The sequence below is a fragment of the Mauremys mutica genome, chromosome 1, assembly GCF_020497125.1.
Source record: "Mauremys mutica isolate MM-2020 ecotype Southern chromosome 1, ASM2049712v1, whole genome shotgun sequence".
In the NCBI taxonomy this organism is placed as follows: domain Eukaryota; kingdom Metazoa; phylum Chordata; order Testudines; family Geoemydidae; genus Mauremys; species Mauremys mutica.
Genome location: NC_059072.1, coordinates 368,001,418 through 368,020,924, shown reverse-complemented (window position 1 = coordinate 368,020,924; position 19,507 = coordinate 368,001,418). Strand labels below are relative to the sequence as shown.

The 19,507-nt window shown below is 44.0% G+C and overlaps 1 protein-coding gene across 1 annotated transcript; it reads left to right on the top strand.

The window, feature by feature from the left end:
- Positions 1–2,598: 2,598 nt before the first annotated feature.
- On the top strand, positions 2,599–3,546 carry LOC123376150 (olfactory receptor 52M1-like). The gene has a single exon (XM_045027945.1). The coding sequence runs from the start codon at positions 2,599–2,601 to the stop codon at positions 3,544–3,546; it is 948 nt and encodes a 315-aa protein (XP_044883880.1).
- The last annotated feature ends 15,961 nt before the right edge of the window (positions 3,547–19,507 follow it).

Genomic DNA, 19,507 nt, shown 5'->3' with positions numbered 1-19,507 from the left:
AAGCAGATCTTACAGAGTAGCATCCAGTCGGGATCTGCAGTGATGGGGTGTTGGAGAATCCACCACTTTCCTTTGTGGTGTGTCCAAACGAATAATCACACTCAGTACTAGGTATTTGGCCTTTATATCTGACAAGAATGTCTCTGGCTTCAGCCTCCAGCCACTGGGTCTTGCTCTGCCTTTCTCTGCTAGATTACAGAGACCATTATTACCCATTGATTTCTCCCCATGACATTCTCCACTTGATTGTCTTTTTCATAAATTAAGTCCCTCACTCTCCAGCCTTTTCCCCAGCCTCCAATCATTTTCTGTAGCCTCCCCAATTTTTCAACATCCTTTTTGAAATGTGGACCCCAGGACTGGACACAGTCAGTTTCACCAATGCCATGGGCAGTGGGAAAAGCGTCTAGCGAGCTGGACCCATGCAAACAAAATGTTTTAATACAGTCAAATCCAAAATTATTCTCTCAGAACCAGGAATGGAGGCTCGACCCACAGGCAAGGGCACTTTCTTATGTACTGGGGGGATCCTGAAAAGACCATTCTGCCAATATTTGGGGCGTCTGCAGATTTTTTCTTCAGTGATTTTCTGTTTCTATACAGATCATTGATGGAAATATTGAATAGCATCGGCCCTAGAACTGATCCCTGCAGAACCCCACTCACCCCATTCACTGACAATGGCCCATTGATAACTGCTTTCTGAGATCTGTTAATTAGCCAGATTATATCCATGTTACATATGCTCTATTGATATAGCACTGTGTTCATTTTTAATTTTCCAATATTAAACCAAATGCCTTGTAGAAATCAAAGTTTATTGCATCTGCACGGTTTCCTTGATCAACCAAATGTGCACTCTCATTAAAAGATAAAGTCAAATTTATTTGACAAGACTGATTTTCCATAAAATCAACTGTTGAATGGCATTAATTATAATCCTAGACCTTAATTTTAAACCAATCCAATACCAGCTTTTCCATTGTTTCCTAACCTTCTAAAATCTTCTTGTTTACTTCCCTATTCTAAATACTTTCTGTTTAACACTGGTGCCTGATTGCATATTTCTGATTCCAAACGAGATGTGTGTTCGATTTGTCAGTTCGTAATTATTGTGTTGATAAGTCTGTGGTTCCACTATGAATTCTGTTTAAAATCCCCCTTGACTTCTCATGGAGTGGAAAGTGTTCCATCACCTCATGTGATTTGAATACCGCCTTCTGCTTACTTCCGAATGCAGAGCAACATTATTTCTTGAACAAATCTACATTTTCTGCAACATTAACAAGTTTACTTTCTCCCTCTCATAATTGGTGTCAAACGCGTCTGGGATTTCTTTTCTTCTTAATATACTTAAAAACCTCTTTTTTGTGATATGTAGCTCTGTCAAACATTGAGTTTTCCCCAATCTCTTTAACATCCTTTCCAGTTTTCATAACATCCAATTTGTATTGCTTGCTATATCTATTTCCTTTTTCCCGCTCCCCTCCCCACCCCACCCCAGTTACTGCCTCCTCTTTCTCACTGAACCAGCTTTTTAGTCAAAGTTATCCACTTTTTTCACTGTGAAATTCTGGCTGTTTAGCTGCCTAATGAATTCCTATAACAAACTCATAACTTTCATTTCTATTTTTCTGTCTCCATTCCCCCCCCCCCAATCCGTTTCGCTCATAATTTGCCTCATTTTAGGGGAAATATTTTTAAATCACGAAGCGTCTATAGATATTATTGCTTGGGAACTGTTCTCTCTTTGTCCATTTGAATGTAATAAGCTCCATTCTTTATTTTCTTCTCCTCTATCATTTGCTCCCTTGTTTGTCTCTTCTCTAAACTAAACTGTCCCAGATTTTCAGTATGTTGCACTAGGACAGTCTCCCCCCTTCTCATAGACTGTATCAGAAACTCCCTTTTTAGCTGCTCTATTCTTTACAGAGATTGGGTGAGAAAAACAGAGTGCGTGTGTAGAGCAAGTTAGTGTCCATCCCATTCCTTAGGCATCCGAACATTGTCTTTGTTTTGCCCACTACTGGGAATGAGCCGGTGTTTCCGTGGAGCCCAGGTCTTTTCCCTGAGGTGTTTTCTGCCTGGGATGTTTCCCCTGCCACATGACTAGACAAAGATTTGGTTATTTTCCAATCTCAGATGTTTAGCAACCATGTTAATGGGGAAATCCCTACAGTATGGATTCTCCGGCCTGGATTTCATTGCATTAAGGAACGATGAGGGATAACCAGTATCCACAATCCTGTTTGCTGTGGGTGCCTATTAAGGTTTCCCACATCATAATGTGTGAGAATGATTGATGCATGGAGCACCATCTTGTGTGCAATTGGCATTAATAGAGTCAGTGGTTCAGAATTAATTTCTCTGAATAATAAAAATAACTTCAGTGTCTGAAGAGCCACCAATCTGCTTCACCCATGACAACACTGTTCAGTAGTGCATGTAGTGTCTAATATTAACATTGTTTCTCCATCCAGGCCTTTCTACTGTGACCATCACCCGAGAGCCTGGGCACATAGAGGAAGTCAATAAAACATATGGTACATACAGGAGACACGATTCTGCTTCAGAGCTCGACACCTTCTCCCCTACTCTATGTCAGATTCCAACACAACTGACTTCACCAACCCCTCCACATTCATCCTACTTGGCATTCCTGGCCTGGAAAGGGCCCATGTCTGGATCTCCATCCCTTTCTGCACCATGTACGCCATAGCCATCTTGGGAAACTTCACCATCCTGTTCATTGTAAAGAGAGAGCGAAGCCTCCATAAGCCCATGTACTATTTCCTCTGCATGCTGGCCATCACCGAGCTGAGCATGTCTACGTCCATCCTGCCCAAAATGCTGAGCATTTTCTGGTTCAATTCCAGGGAGTTCGATTTCAGTGCGTGCCTCATCCAGATGTACTTCATTAACTGCTTTGCAACAATGGAATCAGGGATTTTTCTGGCCATGGCTTTTGATCGCTATGTGGCCATCTGCAATCCTCTGAGACATTCCACCATCCTGGCAAACCATGTGGTGGTGAAGATTGGCCTAGCCTTGGTGCTGCGTGGCTGCTTACTCATATTGCCATATCCTTTGTTGGCGAGTCGGTGGCCATATTGCAAAACCAACATCATCCCCCACACGTACTGCAAGCACATATCTGTGGTGAGTCTGGCCTGCGCCGATATCCGCCTCAGCAGTAACTACAGCCTCTCTGTGACAGTCTTTACTCCAGGTCTGGATATGCTTTTTATTGCTGTGTCCTATATCCTGATCCTCAGGGCTATCTTCAGCCTTCCCACAAAGGACTCCCGGCTCAAGACGTTTGGGACCTGCAGCTCCCACCTCTGTGCCGTTTTTACCTCTTACATAACATTTGTCTTCTCCTTTGTCATGCACCGGTTTGATAACACTGTGCCCCTGTATTTGCCCATTCTCATGGCCAACATCTACCTTCTGGTGCCCTGCATGCTACACCCCCTCATCTACGGGGTGAGGACCAAACAGATCAGGGACAGGCTGCTCTCACTATTTACTCATAGAAGGACCTAAAGTTCCCTCCTGGTGCTCAGATTTTCAGACTGAGCTCCGTGCAGAGCTGGTTGGTGACAAAGTGCTGGGCCCTCTTCCCTGAATCACTTACTGGGCTGTCAAAGGGCATTAAACACTTTACTGAATGTACGGTGCTGTGTTAGCATGACAATCTGGGGAATCGGTCTATGCACAACTCATGAAGTTGTCACCTTTCTTATTGCTTGTAACTGGACCCCCAAGACCACCCCTTTGCCACTCCTTCCAAGATGGCCACATGCCTGTTCTGCCTCTTCCCTGCAGGCCCTCTCTATCGCTCGATCTTCTCGTCTCTTCCCCTCCCTTGTCACTTGCGGGATCATCTCCATGTCCCTCCCTCCAACCTCCACAGCCAGTAAGGGAGCCATTTCAGGATATTTTGGGGAGGAGGGAAGTTTAACTGTGATTCCGGGGTTACTTAGTCTCCTAAAAACGTGAGTATTTTGGCAGATAACTGAGCAATTAAAGGAGCACTGTATGGAAGAAAGAAAATTAAAGAAACATTAGACCCACTCAGCTCTAGTGCATATTCTGCCATCTTATGGTAAATCACTTAAGGGACACTGGTAAGGTTTAAAATGTTAATGTACGTTCTTATTTTGTTACCTTTGTACAGAGAGAAACCCCATCAGGACTCCTGGATTCTATCTTGGCTCTGGGAGGGGAGTGGGGTGTAGTGGCTTACAGCAAGAGCCAAATACATCTGGGGTCTATATAAGAACATCAGAATAGCCATATTGGGTAACATCAATGGTCCATCTAGCCAACTATCCTCTCTTCTGATAGTCGCCAATGCCAGGAGTCCCAGAGGGAATGAACAGAACAGGGAATCATGAAGGGATCCATCCCCTTTCATTCAATCCCAGCTTCTCGTAAACAGAAGCTAAGGACACCATCCCTGCCCATCCTGTCAAATAGCCACTGATTGACCCATCCTGCATGAACTTATCTTTTCAGAACTCTTTTTGAGACCTGATCTACACTGCGGGGGTGTCAGCTAAGTTGAAGTAAATTCTGCAACTTCAGCTACTGAAATAGTGTAGCTGAAGTCAACGTCCTTAGAGCTACTTAGCGCAGTAGATCGACTGTTGCTGTTCCCCCGTCGCCTCCGCCTACGCTTTTCGCTCCGGTGGAGAATCGGAGTCGATGGGAGAGCATTTGGTGGCCGATTTATCACGTCTTCACAAAAAGCAATAAATTGACCTCTCGTAGATCGATAGCTCCGGAGGTAAGTGTAGACATGACCATAGTCATGGCCCTCACTACATCATCTGGCAAGGAGTACCACTGGTTCACTATGAAGAAATACTTCCTTTTGTTTGGTTTAAATCTGCTGCCTATTAATTTCCTGGGGTAACCTCCAGCTGTATTATTTGAAGGAATAAATAACATTTTCTTATTCAATTTTTCCCCACCATTCTCTCATACCCTGCCCCCCCAGTCATATTAATCTTTCTCCTTTTGGAAGCTGTTCCATACTCCTAATCATTTTTGTTGCCTTTTTCTGTAACTTTGCCTATTCTAATATACTTTGTTTTAGGTTGGGCTAGCAGATCTGCATGCAGTATTAAATATGTGGATGCACCATGGACTTATATAGAAGCAATATGATATGTTTATATATTAATACAATTAATCGGCCACTGGTTTAAAAGAAAACAAAGGAATGATACACACAACTCAAGGTTAACCCATGGAACTCTTTGCCAGAGGATGTTCTGAAATCCAATACTATAACAGGGTTCAAAAAAGTACTAGATAAATTCATGGACGATAGGTCCATCAATGGCTATTTTCCAGGATGGGCAGGGGTGATGTCCCAAACTCTGTTTGCCAGAAGCTGCAAATGGGTGATGAGGGATGCATCACTTGATGATTAGCTGTTCGGTTCGTTCCCTCCAAAGCACCTGGCATTGGCCGCTGTTGGAAGACAGGATACTGGACTAGATGGACCTTTGGTGTGACCCAGTCTGGCCGTTCGTACATGTTTATGATGACTGAGGTAGAAAATGGAGGGAAGATGTTATATTGTGTTTATCTGGATCTGGGTACCTCTTGTGCTGCCTAAGGTAGAGGAATTGTTTTAGCAACCTGTGACTGGGGTGACAGGGGACTCCAAACTGAGATTGTTCAATAAAGGCAAACTGCAAAGAATGGGGCTGACAATCCCCAGAATGGGTAATTATTCCAATACTTAGATTTGGCCAGCCAGCAAGAACAAATCTTTCACAATGATTTACACCGAAGTTAAAACACTGGTCCCTTAAAGCCACCCAACTTTGGGCTGCCACCCACACAGCCAAGTCAAGTACGATGATGAGTATTGAAAATCTTCTTCCTCATATAAAACAGTTCTACCGATCCCAAAGGATTGGACACAGCACCTCCCAGGTCAATGAATATTTCAGCTCCTACCCAAATACACAGTTTCTGCCCATTTTTTATTAATTAAACTAAAATTTATTGAAAAGAAAAGTGACCGAGTATTGGTGAAACGATCATTTTACATACAGACATGAATGGAGGTAATCAATCTGTATATAAATCCATGGTGCGCCCACATTTTGAATACTGCATGCAGATGTAGTCGCCTCATCTCAAAAAAGATATATTGTAATTGGAAAAGGTTCAGAAAAAGACAACATAAATGATTAGAAATATGGAATGGCTTCTGTATGAAGAGATATTAGTAAGACTGGGTCTTTTCAACCTGGACAAGAGACAGCTAAGGGGAGATATGACTGAGGTCTATAAAATCATGACTGGTGTAGAGAAATTAGATAAGCAAGTGTTGTTTATTACTCTTCATTACACATGAACTCGGGGTCACCAACTGAAATCAATAGGCATCAGGTTTAAAACAAGCAAAAGGAAGTATTTCTTTCCAGGCAACCTGTAGAACTCCTTGCCAGAGGATATTGTGAAGACCAAGACTCTAATGGGATTCAAAAAAGAACTAGATAAATTCATGGAGGACAGGTCCATCAATGGCTGTTAGCCAGAATGGGTAGGGATGGTGTCCCTAGCTTCTGTCTGCCAGAAGCTTGGAATGAGTGACAGGGTTGGATCACTTGGTGATTCCCTGTTCTGTTCATTCCCTCTGGGGCAGCTGGCACTGGCCACAGTCGGAAGACAGGAGACTGAATAAGATGGACCTTTGATCTGACCCAGTATGGCCGTTCTTATGTTCTAAAGATCTAAAGTCAATTTCATAGTAGAGATGATGAGAATACCAGGTATGTCCAGGGAGAAACTGGAAATCTGATGAAGCTTAAGCAGGATTGAGGTAAAAAGCATCATGTTACAAGAGCCCTTTAGACAGTTCCTGGGATGGAAAATATACTTTCCATCCCAGGAACTTTTGTGGGCTACAGTCTACTTCATCAGATGCATTAACTACCTGATTAAGATAAGGTAATTATCAATTAGGCCGTTTGTACATGATTAACCAAAAACTTCAAAGAGACATATAGAAATGGTATTACTACACCAACGATTCAGCTAATAATATTTCCTTTTGATCTCAGAATTATCTGAATACCCTCATGTAGAATCATTGGCTTACATTGTTAACTCTAACAAGCTCTAGGCAAACATAGACTACCACAGTCACGGTCTCCGTCCAATTCTTTAACAATACAAGCCCACATTTCACAGCTCTAGCCTATGTCCCACGGAATGGCCCTAACTCCCATATGCATACTTTCTAACATGGCTCTGAATCTGGTGACATTAACCTTCAAGCTGCTTGACCCATTCTGGCCATGTGTCACATAACAACTTTTTTACCAGGCATGGGCCTCTTTCCTTTAACAATCATGAAAAAAGAGAAATTGGAAACAGATTGAACCAAAGTGTAAGCTTTTGTGGGCTACAGTCTACTTCGTTGGATGCATAGAATGGACCGTATAGTGAGGAGATATAGATACATACAGAGAACATGAAAAGGTGGGAGTTGTCCTAACAACTCTAAAAGGCTAATTAATTAAGATGAACTATTGTCAGCAGGAGAAAAAAATGTTTCTAGTGATAATCAAGATTGCCCATTTGTCAAACTGTCTGAAATGGGCTATCTTGATTATCACTACAAAAGATCACAACCAAAATCTCTTAACCAGAGACCAATCCAGGCAGCACTCGGGTGGCCAGGAGGCTCTGTTCCATTGGGATTTGCCATGAAGATGTTGATGGTAATTGATGTCCTGTGACAAAAGGTCTGTCGATATATGCGATGATCAGTGGGTCAGAGAAGTCTCCAGAGCAGAGAGAGCACCCCAGAGCACCCCAGCTCTTGTCCTAATTGAGCATGACAAGGCTAGTGGTTGAATGCTGGGCCCAGCCTTGTCAGGATTATAAGGATTCTGCCACATAAGAGAGTGGAAGGGGAGTCCTCAGGGTCATCCAGGACTGTAGGTAAAGGGACTGGGAGCGAGGTCTCTGATCCTTTCAATAACCAATTCCATGGGGTAGCGTAGAAACCTGGAAAGTTCCCCAGAAGAGAAAGATGATTCTCCGTTTCCATTTGTTAGGAATTCTTCAAAGGACTCACCTTCCCTTTTTTTTTCAGCTGAAACCTTTACCCTTGGAATATTTTTCTCTTTTGCGGTACTCAAGTCTCTTCAAATTTCTGCACAAGTGTGAAATAACCTGTTCCCTCTTCCTGCCTGAGACCACGTCTACACTACACACCTTACAGCAGGACAGCTGTATCGCTGCCCCTGCGCCACTGTAAGGTCTGCCATGTAGAGCTCTCCTGCTGCCATAATTAAACCACCCCCAACAAGCATGTCCCACTCATAAAATGCTGTCCACAATGGCCCTTTTCTTTGTGTTTTTTGTGTTTCTTTTTTGTGTTTCTTTGTGTTTTTTCCATACCCCCCAGCCAATAAAACTTTAGTGACAAATGTGCTAGTGTAGACAAAGCCTGAGTTGCATGCTAAAAAAGACACCCACTGCCTCAAGTTCTGCAATGTTTAAGAAGATTGAAATTTTCTGCTGGTTTCTTTCTCAGCAAACCCAGCTGCTTGCATAGCTATATCTTCCCGGGGCCTGCTGCATTACCCATGAGTTTCAACTCCTTGGAGGCTTTCAGTTGTTCCATCTCCAGGATGGCGCCTTCATTTCTTCACCACAGCCCTCTCCTCTTCTCTCCCCTCTGATACAAGAGGTTGCCCTAGGAATTCATAAGAAGGATGCACAGTCTGCATTCGAAGAAGGAGGAGTGAGTAGAACTAAAGCAGAGTTACCAAAGCTAATGGAGAGCCCTGCGCTCCAGCTGTGTGTCCGGTGATGCCACCACTCAATGGCCTATTCTCGCTAACCCCAATCTGGTTCCCCCGAACGCATACCTCTGGAGGCTTCCACAATAGAAATAATAACCATAAATGATAAACACAATAATCCAGTCAATAGCCCCACTCCCCCTTTGCCATTAGCTACAGAGGAAGGTTAAACCATATTTGCCAGCTATAGAGTTTTAGTAACTTGAATACTGGTGGACACGGTGCCCCATTGGGATCAGACAGATGTTCTGCACCAGAGAAATACTCTCAATTAGCCGGATGAGCAGGTATCGAGTTCAACTATGTGAATTCAAGCACCGTCCAGCTGGGGCAGTCCTGGAACATTATATTTTAGTTCAACCTGGGAGAGATGAGAGGAAATGAACTGAAAGGGAGAGAACAAAACCATTGCAAACACTAATCCAGTCGCTAGACTGGCTGCAGGGACACCCTTGTTCGAGGGCAGCTTTGTGGGGAGGGTGAGGCCTCACAAATTCCAGCTAGTTCTGGAAACCTCAGATTCACCTTGAGAGGATGGACAAGGCTCAGGCTCCCTTTTCCAGCCTTTCCCCTGCATCCCACCCAACAGACAGGCCATGCCAGAGTGGGAGTCCATTTCCCTCTTGGTGTGAGGGAGAGACCATCATTATGGCAGGGAAATCAGGACTCCTGGGTTCTGTCATCCTGCCACTTGTTCCCTCAGTTTACTGATCTGTATAATGGGGATAAGTTCATAGTGACTTTTCTTTGCTTGGTGTTTTCAAGATCCTTCCACGAAATATGCTGCACAGTCTGATGATAGCTACTGATGAGAATTACTGATCTCTAATCCCTTAGCAACAAACCCATTTACAGGGTGTTACATGCTATGGAGTTTTCGGCATTATCCCTAATTCTTCATAACCATTGAACAATTGAGTCAAATTAGCTAAAGAAATGTATACAGTGTTATGTAATTGAAGCCTATTACAGAGCAGACAATTCCCCTCTGTACAAAGTGGAGAGCCCCAGACTTCTCATTTCCCTTTGGGAAGGTCCCTTAATCAGGGGCGGCTCTAGGCATTTTGCCGCCCCAAGCACGGCAGGCAGGCTGCCTTTGCCGAAGCCATGGGACCAGCGGACCCTCCGCAGGCAAGCCGCTGAAAGCAGCCTGCCTGCCGCCCTGGCAGCGACCGGCAGAGCGCCCCCAGTGGCTTGCTGCCGCAAGCACGCGCTTGGAATGCTGAGGCCTGGAGCCGCCTATGCCCGTAATTACTCTTTACTTCTAAAGGTGGAAGAATAGCACAAATGCGCAGACAGGCTTGTCTCCAGCCTGTTTACATTGTCAGAATAAAACTTAGTTCTCACTTTTTGGTTGAGTGCAGCAGACTCAGATACTTTATTTTCTCTTTACACTTGTATAAAGGAAGGGAGTGCGCTAGGACACAGGGTTTCTCCCTCCTAGGCAGGTCTCTCTCCAAGTAAACAATGACAGCAAGAATTTATACTTTTTGTTACCTACAATAATGAGCAACAGCTGCATTTTGTTTATACATAGGCTATTTTGTTATCTTATTTCTCTCACTTCTATTTAGACGCCAATTTACATTCCTTATTATCGACACAAGGTCGCAATGACTTCTCCCAGAGCTCTTACCCACTCGCTTCACACAATCCTCGCTTCTACAAATCTTGCGTTATTAGGGTTACCGCTAGCCTGACTCTTGCTAACAGAGACTGTCATGCATTGAAATCCAAGTCAGTTCTTGCTCTACTTCCACAACTCACTCCCTCATTTGCACTTCTAGTACAACTAACATCTCTAAATCTCTATGCATTAAGCCATGGATTTCATATTCTACATTAGATGTTTCTACCTTAGGGGTTTTGATTGGATGTAATGACAATGCATGATTAGCCTGGACATGAAAGGTATTAATATTATCACGTCCTTTACCACAACAACATAATCCTAAACTAAGTAACAATAATACAAAAATCACATTTCTATAATAATAATATGATGGGGTTGTTGTACAGTTTTAGTGACAAAGCACAATACATCATACATAGTACGTAAAGTAGACACTCTATAAGCTGTATGAAAGGCATTGTTTTCAACTTGATATCTATTTTGAAGCATATGAATTTGCCCCTGTACTTCAGAGATTCTTTGAACCTCTGGTAACAATGAAAGTAAATCTTGAAATCATTCAGGTACTAAACTAGTCCAATTAAAGGGTATCTGAAACCTAAGGGCTACTGTTTTTAACATACACACATCTGTCATTAGCTTGAAAAAGTAGATGTCCTGTCAGGGTAGTTCCTTGTCCTCTACCCTGACAGCAAAATGTTGTCATGAACAGTGACAACTTCCCCTGGCTTCAGTTAATGGATATGCTGAAGATGTAGGGGTTCTAATAACCAAAATGTCCATTGACTCCCTATTCCTATCCAAATGTCGAGTGTTATTCTAGGGGCACTGACTACAAATTGGCTAGGCATGCCAGGTGGTCTAATCTACCTGATGTCATGGTGAATAATCCAGTCCCACATGCATCCGCCCCGTGGACCTGGCAGGATTCGGTATGCGGGAGTCCACACCCCCCTAACCAGTCCAAATGCATGGAAGGAGCACTGTGAATGTCCACACACTACCCAGAAAGTGTCCAAGCATGTCTCCATGGCCACCGATCAGATGGTTCCTGATGTGTCTGTAAGGGCAGTGGGCCAAGCCTGGTGCTCAAGATCATTCCGAATGGCCATCAGCTGGTCATTCAGGAAATCATGTATTTCTGAGCATGCTAGATCCCACTGCAATGCCTTCCCAGCCTCAGTGATATTCAATACCATCTCTGTCAGCAACTTCTGGGTCATAGAACTAAGGGCGGAAATGACATGCAACTCACCAACTCCCACCTTTACTTGGGTTAGCTGTGTCCCAGTAATAAGGCCAGTGGCCTTTTCTAGTTGCCCAATTTCTCATCATGTTCTTGGTTCTAAAAAATATTCCAAATGGCTGCTGCACTATTGGCCCCATCCCATAGGGATCTGGTCAAGTCCCTCTTCTTCCAGAGGAAATAACCCAGGTCCTCTGTTGTGCTAATCTAATGGCAGCTCCCTGTGAGCAATTTGTGTATGTAGAGGTGATTTGGAAATTAGATAAGGGCAATGTAACCTTAACAGTCCCTAGTGTTGTATTAATCACAGTCTATCGATACCCTAATACATCTCTCTTTGGACTAGGACTATACCACATCTGTTGGTTGTACACCCTTATATACTGTACAGGTTACATTATTAGTCACTGGAATGGTTTCAATACAGGTACAATTTCCTGTGGCAGAACAAACTCTTTGGGTATTCGTTTGATTATTCACTAATTGGGTAACCAAACAACAATAAGGGCCTCTTTCATGTAACACATTGCAAACTCCAGAAACAGCCATCGTATCTACTTCACTATGGAACCCAAGAATTTCAATTACAGATTCTTGGGGTTCATTTGTAGTGATATCATAGATTTCTATTTCCACTGATCCATTTATTCTCCACTCAATTGTTCGCTTATATGGGATATCCTGAACTTTAAACATATTTTTTCCCCAAATAATTTTTAAATAAATCACTGAAGTGTGAAGGCCTTGGCAATTGTTTTTATCAGATATATGGCATTGTCTGTATTTGGATGTATTACAGGAGTAATAGTGTAATATAGGACATGGCAGGGGCAGTGGCAACAAGGTGCCTTTGGTACTTGTCATTTAAAATCCAATTAGGGATAGCAATACATGCTGAAGGATTTATCCAAACCACAGGGCAAGGCCTGTAGAATAAACTCCAACATCCAATCAATACCACATTCCCAAGCATGGGTCCCACAGATTTCTTCCTGCCATTGTATAATTCTTTGTTTCTTCACCAGGGTCAGTTATTAATGTCCTTTCTAGTCAGGAATTCCTGGACTTTGGCAATTTCAGTGGAGCGAGTGTTCCTTCTTCTGTCCTGAAGCAGTCGTGATTCAGCATCCTACAGGGGAGAGGTTACCAGCACATCACCCTGTAATGGTTTTGATTCTTCTAGAAAAATCCAAAGGCACAGTAGGTCTGTCAGTGGAGAAGGGAGAGGTTACTAGCACTTCACCTTGTCCTTTTTCCCTGCTGTCCAGAAGGCACAGTGGAGCTAGAAGGAGAAATATGCTGATCATCAGTCGGAGAATCCTCCCAAGGTGGAGGGGTCTTTTTGCAGTGAGAATCATGGGTCCAGGCAGTCAGTCCTTGGCATTTCATGGCAGTGTTGGTGGTTAACAGGACTCAGAAAGGGCCTTTCCAACATGGAGCCAGAGCAGTCTTTCGCTGATGGATCTTTAGATAGATCCAGTCTCCTGGTTCCAAGGAGTGGCAGAGCTGCTAGGGTCTTTGGGTAGTGCTACTTTACCTGTGAGAAAATAAACCTAATGCATTTCATTAGTGCCTGGCAGTGTTTTGCAGATCTCATAGCTGCTTGGGCACATTCAAGCCCCCCCATTTCTTGGTTGTCAGCCAAGACTTATCTGTGAGCAGTGCCCTTGACTAGGGCCAGCATCTTATCTTTGGACTGAGCTTGCTAGCTATTTTTTTCAGTTAATTAATTCTGTTCTTTTTCCTTCTCCCCTTCTTGGCTTCTTTTAACCTACAAATGAAACTTCCACTCTTTACTAATACACCTTTTCGCAACCACGAACACATACATATTGCCATTATACAGTACATTATTCGTATTATTCAGTGTATGCCACATATACCCTTCCAGTAAAATAACTTTATTATAGAGCTTTGGAGCAACAAGCCAGGACAAGCATTTTAATGTAACCCTTCTGTTTGATTTTAAACTAGACTATCCGATGAAAGTATAAAAATTGTATTTAAGTTATTTACTTATTCCCATAATACAAGAACTAGGGGGTCACCAAATGAAATTAATAGGCAGCAGGTTTAAAACAAATAAACGGAAGTTCTTCTTCACGCAGTGCACAGTCAACTTGTGGAACTCCTTAACTAAGGAGGTTGTGAAGGCTAGGACTATGACAATGTTTAAAAGGGGACTGGATAAATTCATGGTGGCTAAGTCCATAAATGGCTATTAGCTAGGTTTGTAAGTATGGTGTCCCTGGCCTCTGTCCGACAGAGGATGGAGACGGATGGCAGGAGAGTGATCACTTGATCATGGCCTGTTACGTTCACTCCCTCTGTGGCATCTGCCATTGGCCACTGTCGGTAGACAGATACTGGGCTAGATGGACCTTTGGTGGGACCCGATACGGCCGTTCTTATGTTCTTATATTCTTAAACACAACAGTTCTGGCCACGAGACAAATACTACAAGACAGGACTTAGAACTCAAAACATAATTCCTATTGTGCCAGTAAATGCATGGTACGTTGAATGCTGTTCAGCTGGAATCAGTTTTCTCTGATTATCTGAAAGACAAAAAACGAGGTCTACTCTTTGGGGCAGTCAATCATCACTTAAAATATACAAATATCCTTGTTGATTTCAGGCAAAACAGAGGAATGACCCCATTTTTGTTGTATTTGTTTCATAGGCAGCCCAGGTTTCAGTGGCTCCTACCTTATCAGTTAGATAATTTGCATTATTACAGATGCTTTCTGCCTTGCTTCTGGATACAAAGCTATCCACAGCTTAAAGATTCTTATTTGAAAAGGGACACAATTAACTTTACCAGAATTTTGATGGCTTTTTATGTCTAACTCCTGATTTAAACACACAAGGATCTGAAAGAAAACACTACTTATTGTAGCCCCTTAGAGCCTAATAGGCTTCAATTACATAACACTGTATACATTTCTTTAGCTAATTTGACTCAATTGTTCATACTCAAGTGATTGCAATAAAATACCCACTTCGTCGGATGCAGTGTCTCTATGAGTCTGCAATGTAAAATCCTGGTGTGAACCAGGCCTTGGTGATACACAAGTTAAGGGGCTCAGTACAGGGATAACTGGGTGAAATGTAATGGTCTGTGATATACAAGAGGACAGACTGGATGATCTAATGGTGCCTTATAACCATAGACCCCATGAATCTATCAATAAAGAAAGTAGATCAGGCATTTACATTTACTGTGTCGCATAACACACGAATAAGAGAACATTCAGTTCCATTTACTGTCTGAACATACGACACAATCCATATTTAATAATATGACATATTACATAATCCATATTTGGTCTGTGGAACTGCTTGCTACAGACATGGAGTGAAGAGCTAAGCTGAATAGGATTCACAAATGGATTGACAATTGGTGGTGGCTTTGGTGGCACCATCTTTAACTAAGTCTGCCTGATATCTTCAATGAGAAGACCTCAGTTTCAGCTGAAGTTTTCGAGTCTTCAAGCATTGGGAGTGAAATTTCCCATGCTGGATATCTGCTTACAGCTGAATTGTTTTTGAAACTTTCAGGCATAACAGTTCAGCTGACTACTTGAATGAAGCTAGGAGAACATATGTCTTAACCGTGTTGTTCCACCTCCATGGTCTCCAGCATATTAAAATCCGGTAACAGTCCCACCTACCCACCCACCCAACGCCCTCCCAGTTAACAGCCAGAGCACTGAGATTCAAGAGAAGGAGGTGACAGTCTCTGCCTATTAACACACACCTGTCTTCTCAGGTCTTTATTCTTATCCAGAGGAGTTTTCCCATAGTGGGTACTGAGGGAACTATGGGCCATGGCATCAGAATTTGGCCTTGATTGTACTTCTACCACCTTTAATCTTGAATGCTGCCCTGTGACACAGAAATACATCCACCTCCACGCTTAATGGCATCAGCCGGGACAGGCAGGGATGCTAATCAAAGGAGTACATTTTGGCCAGTGCTACTGGAGCAAACACATCCCCTGTGGCAAGGGCCCTGGGTGTTTAATGGTTCTGCAGAGCGGAATGGACCACAAACTTACACTGTATCCCATGACGCCCACGTTGCACTGAGTTTGTAAAGCAGGTGAGTGCCTCAGGAAGAGATGGTACCTGTGAATTCTGAGATAGAAGTGTCTTCCCTGGGAATCCCCCTCAGGTAGTCGTGTCCCACACCTCTCTCACCCAGCATCTGCAGCAACATCCCACGCTGAAACCAGACACAGGGGTGTGCACCATTTATAATATAGCTCTGTGCAATCCCCGGGGGATTCATTCAGTCTCTAGCAGAGAAGCGGCACCTTAATGTAAGCAGGCAAGAGAAAATCTGGTCTGCACTTCTGTGTTATTTATCCAGCTTTCGTAGTAAACAGTAATTAAGGGACCATCCCTAAGGGAAATGAGAACTCTTGGACTCTCTGCTGAGCCCCAGAGGAATGGGCTGCTTTGTGTATTTGTGTATATTTAAAAACCATAATCGATAACGAAGGAAAAAAGGGATAACACCTACGTCCCCATAGGGAATGATACCCTGTAAATTGCCAGGAGGGATGGGTAGACAGTAGACAAACAGATCTGGAGATGGAAGATTGAGGGGAGACACAAAGAGACTCTGCTAATACCCAGGACTGTTGCTAAGAGGTCAGAGATCAATAATCCTTATCAGTAACTATCAACATCCTGTGCAACACCTTTCTCTGAAGGATTAACAGAACACCTAACAAAGGGAAAGTCTCTATGAACATATCCCCATTATTCATATAGGTAAACTGAGACACTGTGAGATGTAAATTGGCCAAGGTCACGCAGAGATTGATGGCATAATGACAGACAAAACCCAGCAGTCCTGACTCCCCTTCCATAATCATGGTCTCTCCATCACACCAAGAGGAAAATTGACTCCCGCTCTGGCAGGGACTGTTCGTTGGGTGGGATGCAGAGGGATGGCAGGAAGAGGGACCCTGATCCTGCACCATCTTCTCAAGGTGAATGTGAGGTTTCCAGAACTAGCTGGAGGTTGTGAGATCCCTCTCATGTGAGCTGTGAACTCCGAGACTCCACATCATCTCCCACTCAGTAACTTGCCAATGCATCACTCCATGCATCTGAAGAAGTGAGGTTTTTTTACCCACGAAAGCTTATGCCCAAATAAATCTGTTAGTCGTTAAGGTCCCACCGGACTCCTTGTTGTTTCTGTGGATACAGACTAACACGGCTACCCCCCGATACATTTCTCACACCGTGGTCCAGAGAGCGACGTGTGTCCAAAGAAGGGGGAGAAAGCAGAGCGCTGGTGGACGAGGCCCCACCTGCAGAGGGCGCTCCACAGGTGGACTGAGCTAATTCCCAGAGCGACCAGCAGGAGGTGCCGCGGTGGTCAGTCTGCACTCTCATTGTATTAAGATTCCTTGGGGTAGATTAGCAGTGGTCCCACCCCATGGATCAGTGGGAGGCCACTCCACTTCCCTGTGTTGATGGGTGTCACTCAAAGTTACGAGTTAGCTGTGTACCCCACAGCCTGTGGCTCTGGCCACAGTCCCATCAAAATAATAGTGAGTTAAGGTCTTTAGCCTGCCTCAGTCATTCACCTTATTCAGTGTGGGTCAGTGTAGCCTGGCGGCTGTCCCACTCTGGAGAGGAGAGGGTTAAAACGGTCGAGAGAGGCGGTTCAGAAAGGTAGCCAATTAGAAAGGGCCCATGGGCAGCCAATCAGGGCTGGGTTGTGCCCTACAGCTGACCCTGACACAAAGGCTGAGTGGGTGCAAGGGCTACGGGGAAGTGTCCCAGGGAAGGCAGGCAGTAGAGAAAAGTGGAAGAAGTTAGCAACTGGCTGCCACTCAAAGGTCACTTAGCCAGGACCCAGAGAAGTGGGTGGGCCCATGACACCCCCCATTTTGACCCACTGGATGCTGGTGGGAGTGGCCAGAAAAAGGACTGCAGCTTGCCACTGCTGCACAGGGCTGAACTGTGACCTGTGGATACCCTCGGAAGTGGGGAGAATGAAGTTGGGGGCATAGCCAGAGGGCTGTGTGCCAAAGAGGACACCGTGGTACAGAGAGCAACATGGGTCCAGAGAAGGTGAAGAAAGCAGAGCCACGACGGCGAGACACCACCTGCAGAGGGAGCTCCATACCTGGACTGAGCTAATTCCCAGAGCGACCAGCAGGAGGTGCCATGGTGGGGATTCTGCACTCCCATTACATACTGGAAAAAGTCTATAACTTAGGCCGGCACCAAGGGCTGAGCAGCAAACCAACAATGAGTATTCCCATCCCTGAGCTACGGCAGGACACCAAAAAGTGTATGACTCAGATCTGTGTTGAGGGCCAAGAAGCAAGACAGTGAGGAACCCTAGCTCCAGTGGATGGCCAAGTATTGCAGGTTCCTTGGCCTACAGAGGTGGGAATGCCACACCATGGGGGGCAAGGTTAGGGGAACGTGGGTGTGATGTTATTGACAGAATCTGTAACTGTACAGATCATTCTTGCAACCACTGTTATATATTTGCAGCAAATATTGGACAAAATTTGTCCAAGAAGGTGTCTGTGAAAAGGTTATGGTTTGGCAATTATGATTATAATCTGTCAATCTGTATGCATGCATCATTTTTTAGTTGAAGTTATTAATATTAGCTATATACTTGTATATGAATCTGTTTTAATTCTGAAGTAGCATTTGGTCAGCTTCTTGAGAATGGAATTTGCAAGTTAAGTGCCCTATCAAGAAACACTTAACTGACAATAGACCTTGGGAGACTTCAATCCACATAAGAAGTCTTCCTTAAGACTTTCAAGATAGCATGTGGGCAGTGGCTGCTGCCTGTAAAAACTGAGTCATGCATGGACATGTGACTTGCCCACGTGACTCCAAACTCCATTTTTGCTGTCTTTTTTTTCCACACTAAGAGCAAAGCGGTGTGCTTACACCTGGAGGAGACGATAAAAGGCTGATGCCTCATCTCCATCTTGTCTTCAATTCTCCTTCATATCTCTGGAGGGACTTTGCTACAAACCGAAGTTCTGAACAAAGGACTGAATGACACATCCCAACTGTCAATGTACTCCAGAGACTTGATTTGAACCTGCAATTGATTCCATCACTGCTACAGGCTAGAACCGAAGACTTTGTCATTATTGTATGTAATTGATTCCATTTAATGCATATTACACGAGATGTTGAAACACTTTCCAGTCCATTAGCTGTTAAGGAGGATGTAAATCTGTTCTACTGTAGAACCTTAGAATTATGAACCACAGAACTATGAGCGCTCGATCAAGCACACAAACCTTGGGAATGAGAAGAATACTCAACCTGGGGATTGGGACCCCTGAGAATGTCACAAAGTTATTACATGGGGGGTCCTGGGCTGTCACCTCCACCGCAAACCCCACTTTGCCCCTAGCATTTCTAACAGTAAATATATTTTAAAGTGCTTTTCGTTTACAAGGGCGTCACACTCAGAGGCTTGCTGGGTGAAAGGGGTCACCGGTACAAAACTTTATTATTTCTAGGATGCTGCTACCAAAAGACTCTAATTCGGGCCACAGAGTCACATACTGTTTGACCCGGGTTACAGCAAAGGACTTTCTAGCAATTTGGAAGAAGACATAAAGGGGAGAAATAACAGGATGTCAGAGCTGTCATTCTCCCTATAACGACACACCTGAAAGTACCGGAGGAAAAAGACAGAACAGGGGGGTAAATGCTCATCCCAGGCAGAAAGAAGTCAGGCTGCCTGAGAAAGATAACCTGCTTGTGCGCCCTA